We start from the raw sequence: 21,386 nt of genomic DNA, 5'->3' as shown, positions 1-21,386 counted from the left end.
TAGATGCCACAATGGATTAAAAAACAGACAAAAACAATCTTTATATTAAACATTTTTTTTTAAATTTTCAGCATAAATTTGACCCAACTGTTCTACATTAATTCATATATGTATGTATACTCTCATTGTTTAAAATGATTTAAAAATCTATGCAGCCAATACGTAGAACAATTTAAAAAAAGTTGCAATTGGTCGATAAAACAGATAATTTGCAAGATCCCTAACTGTGCAGAATATAGTCATGAGATGAGTTCGAATGAGACAGAATTTTGGATTCTTAGATGCGCGTCAGTATCGAGCGCGACGAATCAACAGATTGGCGAGTGCATCCTGTGCGACAAGATGCGAGCATCTTCTACTTGCGATCAGAGTAACTTATAAATGGATCATCGTGCAATTGTCGGCGGAAGACGCTTGTTATCCCCTCAACCGAACCAGCCAATCGTTATTATTTTAAGTCACGATCATTGCTGGTTTAATATCTCTAACTACATTGCAGTGATCTAATGGATGATTTTTTTTTATTCTGGCGTATTCTGTTGTCTTTGAAAAAATGACAAAATATATTATTCATAGATAATGACTATTATATAAATTATATATTAAGTATCAATAAAACGAGTTAGAAAGACTCGTTTGCAAAATTAAATAAAAACAGTAAATAAAAAAGATGCGTTCAGACTATAAATATGTGGCATGCGCCTATATACGTAAATACACTGGAATCTCTCAAAAGTAGACCGTACGGGGGGCTCTGCTATATTCTAACAAGTATCCCTTCTTGTTAAATTCAGGGCCATCAAACATTTCGTTTTACACTCGCAAGACTTGCGTGAGGGGGGGGGGGTAACAGTACATACAACCGTGCAACAATGCGTATCTATTTCCCCGGCGATGTGTTGGAAAATAATTTGTGGACGTAACAATACTGTGCTACGGCCCTGAATTTCACGGTTTGGAAGTGAAGTGGAGACAACCTCGCTATTACATTCAAAGTGTTGAACCGCGCACTATTAAAAGATTCCAGCATTTATACATATATCTACATACACACGCACACGCACACGCACACGCACACGCACACGCACACGCACACGCGCACGCGCACGCACACGCACACACACACACACTATATATATATATAGGGAGAGAGAGGGAGAGGGAGAGAGACAGAAAGCTCCTGTTTTTCTCGGAAAACTTGACTTTTGAGAAATGAATTGCTGCATATTACTTATCCCAATTGCGCCTAACGCATATAGGCACGCATGTATATCGACGATTTATACGTGCAGATTCGATATGAAGCATAGGGGGGCAAGCAGTCTGGGAACCGGCGATTTTATTGATGTGAGATTTAACACATAGTACACACCCACGGTTTCTATCGACCCCTTCGTAAGATTATTTAATTTTATAACTGTGCGTCGGAATAATTTTGACTCGACTATGTCAGACATTTAACTAAAACTCTGAAATGTGACATAAACTTAGGATACAAAAAATTTCAAAAAAGGGCAAATGAAAACTTTTTGCGAAATTGTTTAATTTGAGCGTGTAATGCAATTCTTTACTTAAAATTGCAATAAATCTGAATTTCTCATGTAATCTAAATTTCCTAAATTTTGCCTTTGCGCTTATTATTTAATATGTATAGAAGGCTAAATCTTATGCATCGTATTTTACTTGATTCAAATTATTTTATTTTTTTTACAAATTATACATTTAATTATCTTGATTTAAAAAATTTTTTTCTAATGCAACACATACAAAAATATGTATTTTTAGATTAAGAGATATCTTTTTTACAATACTTTGAGGGAACAAAAATTAGGAAATGTATTCTTTCATTGAATATTTTGTTTATAATTTATTTTAATTTTTTCTACGAGAGAAATATATGATATTAAATTTTTTATATAATACTATATAAAACAAGAGTTAAATACAAATATCTATGTTAATTTTCACGTTAATATTAAAATTTTGGAATTTAATCTACATCTGTTTTAAGCGAAATAAAACATTACAAATATATACATATTTTTTTATTTTATAAGTGTTGAATTATTATTTAAATATTTAATCTAATTAAAGCCTGTTTAACCTAAAATATCATTTAATTTTTATGTACTTATATTTACTATTTACACAACATTTTAACACTTAATTAAAATTATATTAGTAATATCATATTAAAAATTATTTAAAAATAAGTGACATTATTTTGTTTTTCATATATATAAGTAGTGAGTATCTCTTCTGTGCTCAGTAGGGCAGATTAATCGAGGAAGATAAGCAACTAAATCTGGAAATTAATTATTGATGAATTATTATAGTGGAATACCGTGTCTTCGGATAAGCTCGAAGTACGTAAATCGCAGCTGCTATAATTTCATTGGTGCAAGTAGTTATGCAAAAACTAATTTAAGCAAAACTGGCGATATTAATAGTGAAAGGTGAAATATTACAAACAGTAGGATGTATGTACATATTCTTATGTACAAGGGCTGTCCATAAAGAAACCGTACTTTAAAAAAGCACCCGAATGCGATGACATGGGGTCATCTGCCTTGTGGCACTGTGTATATGTAGTGGGATTCTTTAGCAACTTTCTCACATCACGAGCATGACGTTATCGTTCTTAGTTTACGTTTCATGGTGATTTAAATGAGGTTGTGTTCGTCGTTCGTGGCAATTTTTTTTTTTTTTAATTTTTCTTGCAGCGTTTGAGAGAGGCAGTGAAAAAGAAGCGGCCGGAGGCGTGGGCCAGCAATTCATCGATGCTGCACCATGACAATGCACCCGCACACGCGTTGTTCCTTATCAACGAGTTTTTGCTAAAACACGTGACGACTGTTGTTCAGCCCTCTATTCTCCTTTCTCACTGCTTCTCTCAAACTCTGCAAGAAAATCTAAAAAGAAAAAAAATGCGTCTAGAAAACGCGTCTAGAAAATCGCCACGAACGCCGAACAACCTCATTCAAACCACCATAAAACGTAAAGTAAGAACGATAGCGTCATGATCGTGGTATGAGAAAGTTGCTAAAGAGTCTCACTACACACAGTGCCACAAGGCAGATGGCCCCACGTCATCGCATTCGGACGCATTTTTAAAGTTCGGTTTCTTTATGGACAGCCCTTGTATGTACTGATTTTGTAAAAATGATTTTGTTAAAGTGTATTTTTTGATAAATTTGAAATCTTCTTTATAATAATACATACATACATACAAATTAATACAATTATAAATGCTCGATTTGATAGAAAAATTCGTATTTTTTTAAGAAAATAATTATTACGTCGAATAATTGGGTTTAATGAAATTTTTTGTATGACAGATAGATATGGTAGTAATATAGCTAATAGATTTTTTCGAATTGAAATTCTGTAATACGAGACGGAACATTGCTATAAATTTGCTCGGTATGTTCTACCTTATCAGTAAAATCGGCAAGCGATTCACGTTCGACGTAACACCCATTGATCCAATGGGCACGTCCGCGATTACGTGATACTTGATATTCCATTAAAGAATACAGATATGTACATCTTTATGTTACGCGTGGTTGTAATTACAATTTTCCTTTTTTCTTACTTTAAAATTAATCGAATCTTGTTAAATGTTATTTTTATGAGAAATTTATTTAATTAATTTTTTTCAAACAATAAATTTTTCAAAATAAAACTATTAATACATTATAGTATGGTGCAATTATATTGCTTTGTATTACATTTATTTTTATGATATTTCTTACATTTTCTCGCAGTTTCTGAAATGTCGGAAAATATCTAATATTTCTGCCTCTATTATGGTAAGAATATCTTTTAGATGGAACATCGTTAATATTTCTGCGCTTGGCGATTCGCAAAAAAAAAAAGAAAGAAAAGGAATCGTGTGGAGCTGAGTACAGTTCGATCAAACGAGCTTCTTTTGTCCGAAAAGGCTAATAAAATATCCATTTTAAGTCTAATCTATCGAGACGGGAATCAGCTAAACGTACCAATTAATTGCGATAAAAACGCCGCGCCGCAAAGACGCTTTGTTTCAGATATGCGACAGGTTGACGGGATCGTAATCGTCATAATTTGATGAATCATGAATCATGAGCCGTTTCACACTACATAAGCATACTGATGCTAAAACTTGGCCTGATCTTTATATCATAGGACAAGAGGTGGGTTAGAAAAGAAATTAGAAACTTGAAGCAATAAGAAAGGATGCTATTGCCTCACATGGCAGAATGAAGAAATTAGGCAATTTTATATATATCGGCAAACTCCTAATAATGTTTTTTAAATTATATTTTCGTATTCAAACTTTTTAATTCAAGTACAATATATAGTAATATGTAATAAAACGAGATTAAAAATATATGTAGGTTATTTAAAAAATAAATTTTCTCTAAGTTGAATATTTTTCTGTTCATATTTTGTTAGCAATATTTTTATTTCTATATAAAAAGTAATTATAATTTGTCCTATAAATTATTTATTTAAAAATAAATGAAAATAAATGATTTAATATATGTCTTTTAAAAGCGCTCAATCTACTCCGATTAAAATTGGTTCGACTTTAAAAGCAGACATAGATATACGATTTCAAAACTTTTTGCTAAACATAGTTATTCTCAATGTGCGCTAACGTCCTTTTACAAGGGACGTTTCGGAGGTGTCATTTTTGTGATTTTGATGAGTTTTGAATCTGTTGTAGTCTAACAATAAGTTAAAATAAGAAGGAGACATATTTTTTATTTGTGCTGATATAATCGTTAAGGGGGTAAAACATGAAAAAATTGATTTTTATATCTCTGAGTGAATACTGTCAAAACAATAAAGAATTAAAAAAAATTTCAAATAAAGGTTTTGTTTTTAATGTACTTTACAACAATGCAATCAGATTTTTTGAAAATATTATATTTTTCGAAATTTCTTTTAATATGCTACTATTTATTGCATTCATTATTTTAATATACTACTATTTATTGCAATGAAGTAGAAGAATTGCGATACATTTGATGTAAAATTATAGAACATTGTAATAAGAAACGTCTATCGACAAATTGCTATAAAATGGCTTAAGAATATTTAAGTAGCAGCGTATAATAAAAACAAAATCTTGAGCTCTTTATTACTTAGAGAGGAAGGCTTCTTTTTTTCTTCCCCTCTTCTTCTTTCTTTCTTTTTCCTTTTTACTTTATATCTCCCTTTCTTTTCTCTCCTTCTTCTCCTTTTCCTTTTTGTCCCTCCAATTTATTCTACCCTTTTCTTTCTCTATTGTAGCCCCTCTTCTTTATACTGTCTCCTTTCTTTTCTCTTTATTTCTTCTCTTTCTCTATCTCTTTATCTTTCTTATCTTTTTTTATTTCTTCCTCTTTTACCTCTTTTCCTTTTTTTTTCTTCTCTTTTTCTCTTGTTCTTCCTTTTGTAGCCCCTCTTCTCTATACTGCCTCCTTTCTTTTCTCTTTATTTCTTCTCTTCCTCTATCTCTTTATCTTTCTTATCTTTTTTTATTTCTTCCTCTTTTACCTCTTTTCTCTTTTTTTCTTCTCTTTTTCTCTTGTTCTTCCTCTCCTCTCTCTTTTCTTTTCCCTTTTTCTTCTTTTTCCCCTCTTTCTTTGCCTCTCTTTATATCTCCTTTTTCGGTCTTTCCCTCGCTCTTTCTTTCTCTTTTTTTTTCTCTTTGGCAGAATCTCCGGGAAATCCATGTGATCATAGATGAGATCGTTAAATATTCGGTGCGCGTTCTGCTGGGTCTTCTCGTTAATAACATCACGCATCTTGAACATCTTTCCGTACTCATGGGTATTGCAGCTGCGTGCCTATTATATATTCGGGTAGAGCGCAAATCTAGTTAGATTTCATGTAATACTCACGCACAAAATATTTCATTGTAATATAATGTACTTTTAGCCGTACATTACATTATAGAATGTTTATACAACCCCTATAACTAAAGTTAAACTTGCATAGTAAAAATTATCGTATAAAAATATATAAGTTTGATAGTACAATGTCAGATATATTGTACAACATTACTGTTCAACGGTATTATATAGAGGAAAAACATAATCAATTGAGAATTTTAACATTGAGCCATTTTTCTATGCTTTAAGCTATGTAATACAATAACAAAACGACGTGCAATACGCTTAATAAAGTTAAAATGATTTTAGAAACGCCAAATATCTTTGGCAAAAAAGCGATAATGTTCTCCTTGAGAAACTATTAGATATATAAAAGAATTCACTATCTTTCTTTTATTTGGAAATAGAATTAGCCAAGCCAAGTGACCCAAAAAATCTGTAACGTAGAGTAGATAATACAATTCTCTTATTGTTAGTGGATGTTATCAGTATAAGAGTAAAAAGAATATTCTCTTTTAGAAACGGATTTGATTTACAAAAGTCTAATAAATAATGTTTTAATTATTAATGTTGATAGATTATTGATTATACGGTGCTAATGTTAACAAATTTATATGCCTAAATTTAAAATTAGATTTAAAGTTAGATTTTGAAATTAGATATTTATTTGCTCTAATATATATGTATATAGTATATCATATTATAGAATAGACATTTATTTGTCTCTAACCATTGCAGCATGGTCATAATTAGACTGATTAAAAAAATTAAAAAAATGAGAAAAAATACAATGCTCATAATTCAAGAAGCAATTATGGCGGATAATCATAAAAATTTTCAGGAATTGTCTCTTGTCTTTAATATTAGATATTAAATAAGTTTATAATTAACAAAAATATATATTTACTACACTTAAATAGATTCTAAACATATAATCTTTTGTATGAGCGTCTTTTACAAGATATTAAAATTACCCTACAATAAATAGAAACTTAAATATTAGCTTTTTTTGTTGTAATTATCACAAACATTTAAATATATTTTTATCATTTAGGAAATACTTTTTAATAATAAAGAATAGAAATTTTTGGAAGGATTGAGTATATTATAACTGAAAACAGAAAAGTATCTCTAATCGCAATTAAAACAACGATGTTGTGCTTGTCGCATACAGACTATAATATCGATTAGGACTAAAACGAAATTCCGTGTAATCCCTTTCCAGATAATTGCTTCTCCTTGCTTTTGCAGCTGTAATCTCCGGATAATAATTACGTTATTTAGGATTTATGGTAAATTACTCTAACCGGAAAGAGGGCAAATCCTTCACATACAGAATAACATCCCTTAAAATAATAAAAATTAAACTTATACGCTCGCACATATACGCGCGCAAGACATACTCCTCTCTTACTATTGTATATACACGTATACAATACTTGTACCTTTACTAATTTATATATGTGTATGTGTGTATTAGTGATTTAGTCCATTAAAAACCAAAAGTTAAAGCTGGGATATTGATAGTAAGTAAAACAATGTGAGCATGTACTTAATAAATAAAACCGAAGTAATATAAATAAGAAAGAGAGAGAGAGAGAGAGAAAGAATGGATAGGTAAAAGTGGAACGAAAAGAGAGGAAGTCGAGAAAGAAAGAAGAAAAAAAGTGAGAAAGGAAGATAGAAATAGAAGAAAAGAAAGAAAGAAAAGAAGAAACAAAAAAAAGAAAAGAAAGAATAAAGAAGAAAAAGAAAGAGATAGAAAAAGAAAAATAAGAAAAAGATGAAAAAGGAATAGTAAAAGAGAAAAAAGAGAGAGAAAGAAAAAAGAGGGAGAGAGGGCGAGAAAAGAAGACGGAAAAGGGAAAAAACAAAGAAAATTAGAAAAAAAAAGAGAGAACAAAAAAAAGCAAAAATATGATGGAAGATAAAAAGAAGAGGAAAGAGAAAAGACAAAAGAGTGTAAGAAAAGAGAAAAAGAAGAAGAAAGAAGAGAGATAAAAAGTAAACAAGGGAAGGAGAAAAAAAGAGAAAAAGGGAAAGAAAGGAGAGAAGAGATACAGAAACAAGAAAAAGAAAAGAAAAACAGAAAACGAAAGAGAAAAAAAGAAATGAAAAAAAAATTGGAGATTGAGAAAGAGAAAAAGAGAGAAGGAGAGTCGTAAGCAAGTAAGGACAATGTTTGAAGATTGAGTCGCTTGTAGATACGACCGCGCGGCTTATGCGCGAGGCGTACGCCACCACCACCATCAGTATCACCACCACCACGGCTAGGACTGCCACCACCATCAGCACCACCTCCACTTCTACCTTCTCGATCAGTCGACCCCGTGCAACGCGGCACGCCGGTTGCCGCGTGATAATTGTGTCTACGTACGTAGTGTTTTCCTTTGCGGCAAATCGCCGGAATCGTAAAAAGTTAAAATTGTAATTGCTAAGGGTTGTCATCAAGTGGTAAAAAAAAGAACAGGATTACGAAACGAGAAGTGACGAAGATTCATCTCTGGAAACGATATTTTGGAGGGAGGGGGATGAAAAGAGAGCCGAGTTAGTGGAAGCAATTTTGAGAGGTAAACCTCCATATCCGGTGCGTGTATATTGCGCACGGGAGTATGTATAGGATGAAAGATTAGGATGAGTTTAGAAGGCAGAATGGAAGGAGGGGAAAAAGTAAAGAAAGAGAAGAAAGATCGGAAGGATCACGGCAAAAATAATTGCATTAAAGAGTGAAAGTTGTTTGAAAAGCCGTCATTAATGAAAAGTAGCTTATTGCTATTATTATGACTTTATGATAAAAAGGGAAAATCATAGTTCTTATAAAATAGTGCTTAAAAATTACTTTACATGTATTACGACTAATTGTAAGTCAAGAGTGATTATTTCACAAAATGGGGTTTTGAGAAATAGTTTATCACATACTCGTTATGATGAAAGGAAACTAAAAATGCATATAAAAGAGTACTAGTCAATTATTTTATGCAGAAAATGTGTCTTCATGTTCGACAAAATGTTCCTAATAAGGAACATGTGTATTATATATTAAAGGAAAAGACAAGAATGTGAGATATATACAGGGTGTCTCGGAACTGGTGGTACAAGCGGGAAAGAGATGATTCTATATGAAAAAATAAGTCGAAAATGTAGAATAACATTTTCTTATACGAGGCTTCGTTTTTGAGAAAAACGATTTTAAATATTCGTCAGATATGCATGCTACGTCTGGTTTCAACCAAGCTTATGCGTTACCTTTACATACATTTGTGTTTACAAACAATGTTAATATCAAAGGATATTTCGGGGATACATAATAAGTCAAGATGTGTTTACTTTTTAAGAACTTTGTTTTATTCGAAAATTGTTGGAAGTGTTGCCTGTTTTGCCGTATACATAATTGTGCCCTTCGTATTAAATTTCGTAAACGAATTCTTGCGTTTTTAAGAGTTCAAAAACTAAACTTATTTTATAGTGAGCTCGGTTGAGATCAGACATAGCACGCATATCTGACGAATATTTAAAGTCGTTTTTCTCAAAAACAAAGCCTCGTATAAAAAAAATGTTATTCTACATTTTCGACTTATTTTTTCATATAGAATCTCCTCCTTCCCGCCTCTTACCACCAGTTCCGAGACACTCTGTATAACAAAAATTTTTGATGTAGCAAAAGATATAATTTTTAAGTTTTTAGAAATATAGAGTAGTCAGGAAACGTAATCCAATAAAAAAAGAGTAGTTTTTCCAAAAATAAATAAAATATAAAAATAAAATTGAGGTTTTATCTTCGCAAAAATTGAAAAAATTTTGGAAATTTTGGAAAAGCTTAAAAATTAATAACATTTATTCTTTTTCAAAATTTACTAATTTTATATCATATATATATATATATATTGCCGAATTTGTCTCGATTATAATACATAAATATAAAAATACAACAATTTATCTTTTTCTTTTTTTTTTTTAATGAAATAACACAATAATTTAAGTTACTAGAGGAGAGAGAAAGAGAGAGAGAGAGAGAGAAAGAGGAAGGAGGAATCAAGTTTTATTTTTTAGATGACAAGAATTTGGCATTTTTTATTAGATTTTAGTTATGACTATCGCGATAAATTCGATAATACGTATGATAACACGTATATAAGATTGTTATATATATATATATAGATATATATAAAATATATATATATATTACAATTTAAATTGTGTAAATATATTATTAATTTTCCAAATTCAAAAAAACAATCTTATAAAAATCTTTTATTTAACATTTTTTACCTATATTATTGTACGATCATTATTAAGGAATTTTTTCCTTTTTAATTGTTCTGTTGACTAGTATAAAATTTTATAAGATTTAGTCTTTACAATTACACACACGCGAGCGCGCGCACGCATCGCACGCACGCCTGCACGCCTACACGCACGCACGCATAGATAGACATACATTACATTATAAAAAAATAATTTTTAAAATGTTTGTTATTATAATTTATTGCACTTTAAAAACACAGATAAAGTTTTGTTTATAACTTTCTTTATCATATTATCGCAAGTGAATAAAAATCATGCGATCTCTACGATGTATTTTGTACAATTTGTAATTATTATTGGAAAATGCAAATAATATATAGATATAATATTATTTAAACGCATATATATATATATATATAATGAAAATCTAATTTATAATCAATTTTTGTTAAGATTTTTATAATCTTGGCATTTTATTAATTCTACTTTTTCTTTTGTGATTAATAGAGAATTAATTTTTTTTCACTTGCTAGAAACATGATAAAATTTATACAATAATTTTGACCATAAAGAAAATAATAATCCGAGATAATACTTATATTACATCAATCAATTTTACAAAATAAACACTTACATATCTCACATTTCGTTAAAAAAATGATAACAAAATACATCAACCTAGATGTAATTAAAAAGATCAAATTCTAGATACTAGATTCTACCATCATATTAACAGTAAATAAAATATTAAATAGAAAATATATTAAAGTCGGCTGAATATTATTCTTTCTCTTTCTCTCTCTTCCTTTTTAAGAAAAGAAACTGCATATTTATTAACTATTTATAATTTAAAAATTGGCACGATCAACTTTTTGGTTAAAACAGATTCCAGAGTCTAACGTCGCAAAACTATTCCTTTCCAAAGGAAAGGCTTATCTCTTGTTGACAAAATTTTTATTTAATTTTAATGACGTAACAATTTTCAGGAATAAGTTGCTAGAAATGTGCTAAATTTTATTTTCTAAATAATATAGTGCGTGATGAGTGTTCAATAGAGCTAATAACATACGCTGACGCAGAATCCTATCTTCGGTTCATGAAGCTTTAATGATGATTCGTGGCGGACTGCATTATTGCAATCGACACTGTGCAATATTCTGGTGTTGTGGTTTATGGCGGATACTACAATCGGAAGTAGAAACTGTTTCGCGAAATACGCGAAATTATTATCGTACAACGCAAACAGTTACGTAATGCGATAGTCGGACAACTGTAAATAGGAATGTAATTACTAATATTGAGTGCAATTTACGTGATTAGTAATTAAAACGTGTATGGCCGATTTCATATAAATGCCACTTAAAATTTAAACATGGACATTATTTTTTCTGTCCTTTTCTGACCCTAGTTCCGGAAACATAGAAAAAAAATTTAATGCACGTGCACCGGCAATAATGATTATTTTATCAGGAGAAATATTTTTAAATATATGTGTGAAAAAACATATGTATGACAATAATTATAATCTATTCGTAAAAATAATTTTATATTATACGCGTGAGAGATAATTATTTACGATTTAGAGTTTATATGTGTATTTACAGGGAGTAATTTTATATATTATAAAATTGATGAAAATTAATCGCACATTCTTTCGTAAAAAAAAATAATTTTACATACAATAGTAATTATGTATAAGCAATAATTTTATATTGTGCGCGATAATAATTATTACAAAACGATTTTAATAATTAATAATTAATTAATAATTAATAATTAATCTAACTACAATAACCATATTCTTCTTATTTTACCAAGTTATACTATTTCTTGTTATTTATTACAAGCAATTGTTTCTTAGTAATTGTTCTTTAGTAAATTTATATATTTAGCGCCAAATGTATTTTCCTTTCCTTCTTTTTTTCTTTAAATAGGCTTATTGTTAGAAGTATCGAAAGAAGGGGGTTGTGGTATTTCTCCCACCGCCGGCTTTTCACTCGCTAACTTGTTGAGTCTCTCTCTTGGCAGATACAGTGCCCATGGGAAACGTTTTATGACAATTCTAAATCTTTTATGTGGATATTATTTTTCAATGACCTATAAAAGTTTTGTAGTAAAAAGAAGTATCCGTTGTAATATATTGTTGTAGCATTGTAGTGTGAAATGTATGTGACACTCGTTTTTTATGAAAGATTTATACAATTAAGATTGATATTTTAAGTAATCTAAATATAGATGCCTTAATATCCACATATCTTATTATCTATCGTATAAGAAAATAATAAAAATAGATAAGAAATTCTCGGTGAAATATCGATTGTGTAATATTCAGATCAAATGTGAATGAGCAGCACAATTGTAAAAGAAATGATTTTTTTAGCGAAGTAGAGAGACCACTTTGGAGGAAAGTTTTTTAAAAAGTTTTTTACGTAAACTGTAATTTTTTTAACGCTGCTATTAAAAACGGTCTATTCTTATTGTTTCATAATAATAATTACATTAAATCTCACGTAACGTTACTAAAGTAATTATGTAAAAAATGAGCCATATTTTTATTTTATCTTCTTTGGCGTTTTGAATTCTTGCGCAAAAGCCGATAATTGCGAAGACTGAAGTAATTATTAATGCCAAAATATTTTAGCTTTATGAAAATTTATGTTTTAATGCCGATCTCAAATAGATTTAAACTTCATTAAATTATATTTATCTGTTTGTAATATTGGCGAATTGAAAAATTATTCTTCTTTTAAAAACCGATATCATATACATAGACATACAAGATGATAAAAATCAAGATGATGAAATGTTTTCATGTAGAGTGTTTTATGGCTTTCCATAGTGTAACAAAGTTTTTTTCTGTTCTGTTAAAAAGCAACACGCAAAGTGCATTGAATGTAACTTGCGCAAGATTGACGATTCACTTAAGGGAACTCTATCTCTCAAAATCGTCTTACTCTTCGCCAAAGAATCACTTTCTACTCCCGTCCGCCCATGTTCCTGATACGCCATATGCATAAGAGGAAACTTCTTTCCTATGTATCTTCCTAGACGACAACGAAGACATCGGGATAGGCGATTTCTGAAGCGTGCAAAATCCTAAGAAACTAGACACGTGCTGAAAACTCGACGAGCTTATTTTTGCGCAAAGGACGCTCAGTGAAATACCGCCTGCAAATAATGATGATTAAATAGTTGAACTCTCACAGTGCTACTTCTAGTGATCACGCTCGCGAGAACATCAATCGCGATCGATTCAACAAGCGAGACAATCGTTTCTTATCGAATAGAAGAATATTCAATTTTACCATGAGTTTTTGGATGAATTGTCCGTCCTCGTTGTTGCTGTTGCTGTTAGGCCTGAGCCTGCATAGCGCGTGCATCACGCGAGCGAACGTCGCCGGCCAGCATGGTGGCCAGGACAATGGTCACGATGATCCTCTGTTGGTGGAGACTACGAGCGGCTTGATGCGCGGTTTCTCCCGTACAGTGCTTGAACGCGAGGTCCACGTATTCTACGGAGTGCCGTTCGCGAAACCCCCCGTCGGTCCGTTGCGGTTTCGCAAGCCGCTGCCGATCGAACCCTGGCACGGAATCCTGAATGCTACCACATTGCCCAACAGTTGCTACCAGGAGCGTTACGAGTATTTTCCTGGTTTCGAGGGTGAGGAGATGTGGAACCCAAACACCAACATCTCTGAGGATTGTCTCTATCTAAACATCTGGGTGCCACAGAAGCTACGTCTACGTCACAAACCTGAGTCACAGGACAACGCCGGTAATAATGGCATGGCGATATTAGTATGGATCTACGGCGGCGGCTTCATGAGTGGTACTGCCACTCTGGACGTTTATGACGCCGACCTTATGGCAGCGGCCGGCAATGCAATAATCGCATCGATGCAGTACCGAGTCGGTGCTTTCGGCTTTCTGTACCTCAATCAGCACTTTACCAACAGTGAGGAGGCACCGGGCAATATGGGCCTTTGGGATCAAGCTTTGGCTCTCAGGTGGCTGCGCGAAAATGCGCGCGCTTTCGGCGGCGATCCCGATTTGATTACAATTTTCGGCGAATCCGCAGGCGGCAGTTCGGTATCTCTACACCTGATCTCACCAGTTACACAGGGTCTAGTACGCCGGGGGATTCTTCAAAGTGGCACTCTGAACGCCCCATGGAGTTACATGACCGGCGAAAAGGCGAATGAGGTGGCCCGAGTATTGGTAGACGATTGTGGATGTAATTCGACGATGCTGCAGGAAAACCCGGCGCGAGTTATGGCCTGTATGAGGTCGGTGGATGCAAAAACCCTCTCCGTGCAGCAGTGGAACAGTTATTGGGGCATCCTCGGCTTTCCGTCGGCGCCCACTATTGACGGCGTCTTTCTACCTAAGGATCCGTTGGACTTGGTCAGGGAGGCGGACTTCAAAGACACCGAGATCCTGATTGGAAATAACGAAAACGAAGGTAGGGACATCAGTGTGTATGTATGTATATATGTATGTGTGAGAGTGTTTTACAGTGGCATTATTGTGATGCTATTTATGGCCGGTGGCGCGGTTAAGCCACCAGCATACTATATGGCTGGCTTTTTGTGAATGAAAATATGTGTCTACATGGCTTTACATGGCGTTCTTTGGATTACTAGCGGAAAGATGTGAAATAAGAGAATTTTTATAAATCTTTTAGATTTTTTAATTACGATTATTTTAATATGTTGATAATTCAATTTGTGCATCGAGACTCAGTTTACGATCTAAAAATATGAGTATATAAAAATAATGGCTTGTGAAGATTACATTTATCTATTGACGCGATTTTTCTTCTTATATCACTTTCGATTCAGTAAAAAGAAGTTTTTTTCTGCATAACATATGTATTATGTATATATGTAGGATTCACATGTAATTATTATACATATACAAAATTTGGTATATACATTTGAGACATATTTGATTGAGTTACATTTAAGTTAATTTTTTAATGATCTGTCATTGATGATGTATTTTATTTTTAGCTTTAAATATTTTCTTAGAAATAGATTTCTGAATAAAAATTTTTTGAAAGAGATTCTTCAAATCAACTGCAAAAAAAATTACGTATATCTCTAAAATTTAATTAAAATAAATATCAATTTAATTTCTTTGTATTATTTAATTTTTTTACAGTAAAGCTTAGAATTTGCATTAAATTTTTTTAAAGAAAAAGTAGACTTTGAAATTTTATTTATTAAAATTAATCGTTAAAATTTGATTTGATGCAAGATATACGTTGAATTATTGTACGTGGGGACCAGAATATTCTTAATATATATGTATTAAAATAATTTAAGTGCTCTTAAATGCTTTCAATTTCCCTAGTTTTGTTAATTGTGTCTCACATTTATTGTCATTAACCAACTGTCTTCTCTCTTACTATCACGGATAATAATTTATTCCATGAGAGTTATTTGCTTCAACTTGGCTATTCAAATGTATTTAAATTATATAAATTTGCGTAATGTCCATAGTATAAAAATAGGTAATTTTTTTATTATTTTGTACATAATATCCATAGAGAAAAAAAAAAATTAATCTTTTGAAATTAAAAAATATCTTAAAATATCAATTGTTTTATAAATAATACTATCCCTCTTTTGCCCCTTTTACCATCTCTCTTTTTGTCTATCTGCCTATGTATCTATTTATCTATCTATCTACCTATCTATCCATCTATTTATCTCTGTCTATCTCATTCTCTTTACTAACAATATTTCAAATATTTTATATACATATATTGCTTACCCTTAATTTAATTGGCAATCGCTAAAGTTAAAAAGCTAGTAATTGTGTTGCTAATTGAATATATAACGTATAACATAGTCATTAAAACAAGTCTGATAATGGTACTTATAGTTGATCAAGATTCGAGGTCATCAATTAAGAGTTCCTTATCGGTACATCCTCCAAATCACTAAACTTGCGAACAACTCTAACAAATCAAGTGTTCTCATAAATGACAATAAAAAAAAATTTTAACTAGTTTAATATTTTAGAGATCAATATATTTCGTATGCCTTATTTTAAGCACTGCAAGAAAAGTCTACAAAACATTTTCTTTCTCTGTAACACATATCTTTAGTAATACATATTTCGCTATAGAAAAATGAAAAATATGTGTAAATTTTTTTATGTAATAAATTCTTTAAAAAATTATTGTGATTGCTTTTAACGTAGTTTCCTTCTAAATTCACATAGCTACGATGCTTTTGAATTTATAAAATTTATAGTGTATAAAGAAATTTTTTTCACTATGGAAAAAAAAAATATTAAAAAAGCCTTCAAGAGAAGCTCTTTTTATATTTGTTAAAAAATTGCAGGATAGAATTACATTAGTGTTACAAAATTCTAACCGATTGAGAATACCTTTTTGGAATGCGCGTATCAAACTTCAAGCATTGTTCTAGAGAACAATTTAGAGTAGAATTTGAGCGCGTAACACATTCCAAAACCTATGAACATCAATCGTGTAGCATGATTTTGAAAAATCTAATTTAGCGCACTATTATACGAGCGCATTGACTATCCTTTGAGAGGTGTTTTCATTCTTAAAGATCTCCGTTTCGAGATAAAACAGAGCTCGATGCTTGTATTAGAGACGTCTTTAGAGAAACTAGACAAAGTCTCATTAAGATCAATTTTTGAGTTATCTTGACTAGAATCGATGTACAATGGTACATAAATGGACTTAATTCATGAGAATCTAATTCTTAGATTTGAAAGAGAAGGCTATAGACTACTCCAAGCTCTTTCTCTTTCTAATTTTGGCGCAACTCTTGATCGATACACGCAGCCTACACATTTACTATAAGCTGTGAACACAAACAGATTTAAGATTTAAAATAAATACTTGTTAAACATATGTATGCTTTAGATTAAAAATAAATGATTAATGAAAAATCGATGATTAGTATAGACAAGGATAATTAGGCCAGGTAAATATAACCAGATTGCACTAATGTTAGTGTTCGAATTAATCTTTTTTTTTTTTAAACACTGTTTCATGTAACTTTCAAATACTACTTACAAAAAAAAAGTTGCAAGACTTTGTCCGTAAAGTACCTCTTGTGGATTTGATGCAAGGTGCGCTCACATGAAATGCGCGACGTCTTGAGCGTAAGTAGAACGAGGTACGTGCAGTCAACCTAAAGGACGAGTGGACGGAAACGAGAGTAAAAAAAAAAGATCAATGCAAGATACGACGAGAGATATAAGCTGTCTCTCCTGCTATAAAATATTTTTTGCTTTAGATATTATCACTATATGTGCTAATCCAAGACAATTTGTATATGCTAACATACGCATTAAATATTCTCCTGGAAATTGTAACATTAATCGAAGTTTTTATGTAAAAATAAATTTAAAAGTAACTTCGACAATTGTTAGCTCAATGTAAAAGCGTTAATGAATAATAATGTAAAATAATAGACACGTCGATGTAAAATAATTCAAAATTAGATATTAAATATAATAAAAACGATTTAAATCATAAAAAATTATGCAATAAAGCAAAAATTTAATACAAATTAGACTAAATTGTTTGGAAAGTTTTCCTAATTATTTAACATCACTTTTTTATTTTTTACATATTTTACAAAAAGAGATTATAAACCTTTCCAAATAATCCAAAAGTATTATATATAAAAAAATGCAAATATATTTAGTATACAGTAATTAAATGCAGTATATATTTAGTTGAAGCTAAATTCTCTTGTTGATAAAAATAAAACAGATTCTGTTTGTTTGTGTGTATTTTATTTTTGTGTGAATATTTTATTTAATATTATAATTGTGTGGGCGCACACAAACATATACACACACAAAAGAGAACGAAAACTGTAATAAACTACAAACAAATAATTTTCATATATTCAGATACACATATCATGATATACCGAAAAAAAACTACATATTGAAATAAAGTTTACTAATGTAAATTATCACATGCACGAAGTCACATTAATAGCAATTATGTAAAAATCGCACTTTATATATCAATATGATTTTTTAATATAATATCTTTTGGATACTGTAAATACATATTATGTACGAATATTCCATATGTTGTTTTTAAATTGACGATGATGCTTTTCAATAATTCAATGCATTCTCGAGCAAAACTATATCCGTATGAAAGATTGTTTCTGTAATTCTTATGTGAATGTTAAAACACGTCAGAATGATGATTAGGGGTTCGGACTACTGTAGAACAAAAACAGAATAAGAAAGGCAGCGCACGCGGCGCGGAAAGTCAAGTTGTCAGACGAATAAGACAAAATAGAAAGTCCGTGGAAACATAACGAAATAAGAAGCGCTCTTCTAGAATGGCATACGAAAGCTTGCCATTTTAACAGAACGCATAAAAGGACATTATTCGAAAGGACTAAGATTTTCCTTTGAAAACAGATTTTTTTATACCTATTTTATTTGATTTATGTTGACGCACAATATATAAAATAAATATATAAAAATATTGCATTATTTCAAATGTATTCATAATGTACATTATTCCAAATATGTTATATAAAAAACTGTAATTACATATTTTTAAAAGATATAAAAGTAAGGCTCCTACACGATTAAAATCAAGTAAAATCCGAGTAAAAAGGCAAAAGAGCCACGCGCAGTTTATCATGTAATTAAAGAAATTCTCTAATTTTTTAATTTATTTTTTGGTTTAAATTATATACCTTTGCGCCCTAAAAACTGCGCGTGGCTCTTTTGCCTTTTTACTCGGATTTTACATATTTTTATTTTGTAATTAAAGCATTTTAAAAAAAAGTTCTGTCGTTTTTAAAAGCTTCTTGAAAAAAAAATTGTTTTTAATTAATAATAGTTTTGTGAGATAATCAAGGGATTGCACATTTATTAATAATTTAAATAAATAAATTTTTCATAAAATATCATTTTAGAAAATAGTTATTATATCATTTAAAAAGCATATTTCAAAAATTTCTTGGATACATATAAAATTACGCGCAATGAAACTATAACAGACAAAATTAATATAGAGAATATAGAGAATATACACATATGCACACACAAGATAATCCTTAATCATTATTATCTTAAATATTATCTTTTCGTATAATAACTATTTTGATGAAAAATACAGTTTACGTATTTATTTGATTTCAAAAAGGACCGATTTTTAAAGCAAATTTCAAGATTACTCTTATTTTTGAATTAATATTTATTTTTATTATAAATCTCCTTATTATATAATTAATATCAATAAAAGACATATGTTTAAGAAATAATTAGATGATTTATTGTTATTTTAAATTAAAAAAAATTATACAAAGATAACAAAATTTAATAATTGAGAACGTTTCTGCGTTTACTTGTAATTCTCCAGTCCGAATAAATATGACATAAAACTGACAAAATCTTGAAACAATAATCAAAACGATGTCATAAGCGACAATATGTATAATATCCTATCGTCCCATGTCCATTATTGTCATCGTCGTAAATCTACCGTATGTCAATTTTACGCAAATGATGCTTCCAGTCTTCTTCCTCCTTTTTTCATGTCTACGTCAATTACCAAAAAACTAATGTTCAAACATGGGGTAATCAAAAAGGTCTAAGAATTAACTTCGCGTAACATATCAAGAATTATCCTTTGAAGAAATAGAGCGTTTTTTTCTTTTTTTTTTTAGGAAACATTACCTACGCCGGTAGCGCGATTTTTTGTTGGCGTTTTTTTTGTTTTTTTTTTTTTTTTTTGTTTCCACGTTTTCACGATTGATTCAGTAGCACGCGCCGCGCAACGTGTCGCCAGAAACAACCAGAATTTTTTCGGTGTCGACTGGCTCGATCGGATCATCTCTGCTATATATCGACCAACTACAGCGGCGTGGAATGCAGAGCGAAAAAAATTGTTACTACATAAAAACTCTGCTCTCCGTTTACAATAGCCGCGCGTTAATAAAGTTGCGGATTGGTGAGGGGATTTAGAAAAATATGCATACCGCGTTGTCTGGCGAAATTATAAAATTTGCGCGTATGGCGAATACAAATGATCTAAAAAATTTGCATCCAAAATTTATGACATAAATTTTATGAAATATGTACAGTAATCAGTAACATCAGGTTTAGTTTTGTTAATAGATTTAATTATTCTTTATTCTTGTTATTTTTTAATGCGAGATTAATATAATATGCAGTAAAAGATGCATTTTTCTCTCTTCTGTCTTCCCTCTTCTCTCTTCTTTCTTCTCTCTCTCTCTCTCTCTCTCTCTTTCTCTCTCTCTCTCTTGTTAATCATAAGCAGGTAACAGTAAATTAACTGTTTAAAAAAATATTTATGTGTGTATATGTATGTTATTTTTAATATTATTATTAGACATATTTATATATTTTATATGTATATGTGTGTTATATGTTCATTTTTTCATCGTCAATTTGTCACAAGCAAAAACCCATACTTTTGGTATAATTATTTTTATATTTGTCATATATTACAAACACATCCGAGACAAAAAGGTGTCATGCAAGGTTTCTCGCTTTTGAAAGAAAAGCTTTTTTTATTTGTTAGCGTGGTCCACAGGTCGGGAACTTGAAACCTCGGTGTAATTAACCGCGATATACTTTCAGTGTAATTAAAATTACGAAATGCGTAAAGAAACCAACTTAAAAGGCGCGCAAAAGAGTATTAACTAAGCGCATACTACAATATTTTTCAGAATATCCGTTATGACCTGCTTAATTATCCGTTGCATACAATGTATACGTAAAGAACTAGCATTAAAACGACAAGCTTTCAACGGCAGCCAAATAATTAACAAAGTGCAATAATGGTGAAAGCACATGGCCGTCTGCTTCGATATTTTGTATTGCGAGGAAGACTAATTAATTACGACAACCGTTGTAATCAATAAAACGCTATTATACAATACTAATACTTCCTGAAAAAAAATACGCTACTCAATAAGCCATAATATTAATTCGCGCAATAGGAATTACGGCATGTTTCTCACAACAATTAATTTTTAATTTTACGATACCCATTTTTCTGTCGATAGATTTTTTAAACCTGTTTATACACGCACATATCAGACATATTTTAATATTTATATATTAAGTCGTTTTTAATTAAATATTATTTGTATTGAAATAGAAGAAATAAGAAAAATGATAACATTCAGAATAATGACCAAATTTATATTCTTACTGATCCATTTCTACTGATCTTCTTATCAATTGGTTTATCTTTTTAAATGTTTAGTTTCAAATAAT

At 30.8% G+C, this 21,386-nt stretch overlaps 1 protein-coding gene across 1 annotated transcript in view; it reads left to right on the top strand.

Annotated features, from left to right (window-relative positions):
* Nucleotides 1-8,171: 8,171 nt before the first annotated feature.
* The window catches only part of LOC115233996 (acetylcholinesterase-like), a 132,768-nt gene continuing 119,553 nt past the window's right edge, over nucleotides 8,172-21,386 (top strand). The window contains exons 1-2 of the mRNA XM_029804673.1: nucleotides 8,172-8,434; nucleotides 13,158-14,571. Coding sequence (XP_029660533.1) covers nucleotides 13,416-14,571 — 1,156 coding nt within the window. The 5' untranslated portion in view covers nucleotides 8,172-8,434; nucleotides 13,158-13,415. The remainder of the gene's footprint in view (nucleotides 8,435-13,157; nucleotides 14,572-21,386) is intronic.

Source organism: Formica exsecta, unplaced genomic scaffold (assembly GCF_003651465.1).
Source record: "Formica exsecta isolate Colony F162 unplaced genomic scaffold, ASM365146v1 scaffold192, whole genome shotgun sequence".
Classification (NCBI taxonomy): Eukaryota; Metazoa; Arthropoda; class Insecta; order Hymenoptera; family Formicidae; genus Formica; species Formica exsecta.
This window is presented reverse-complemented; position numbering and strand designations above follow the sequence as displayed.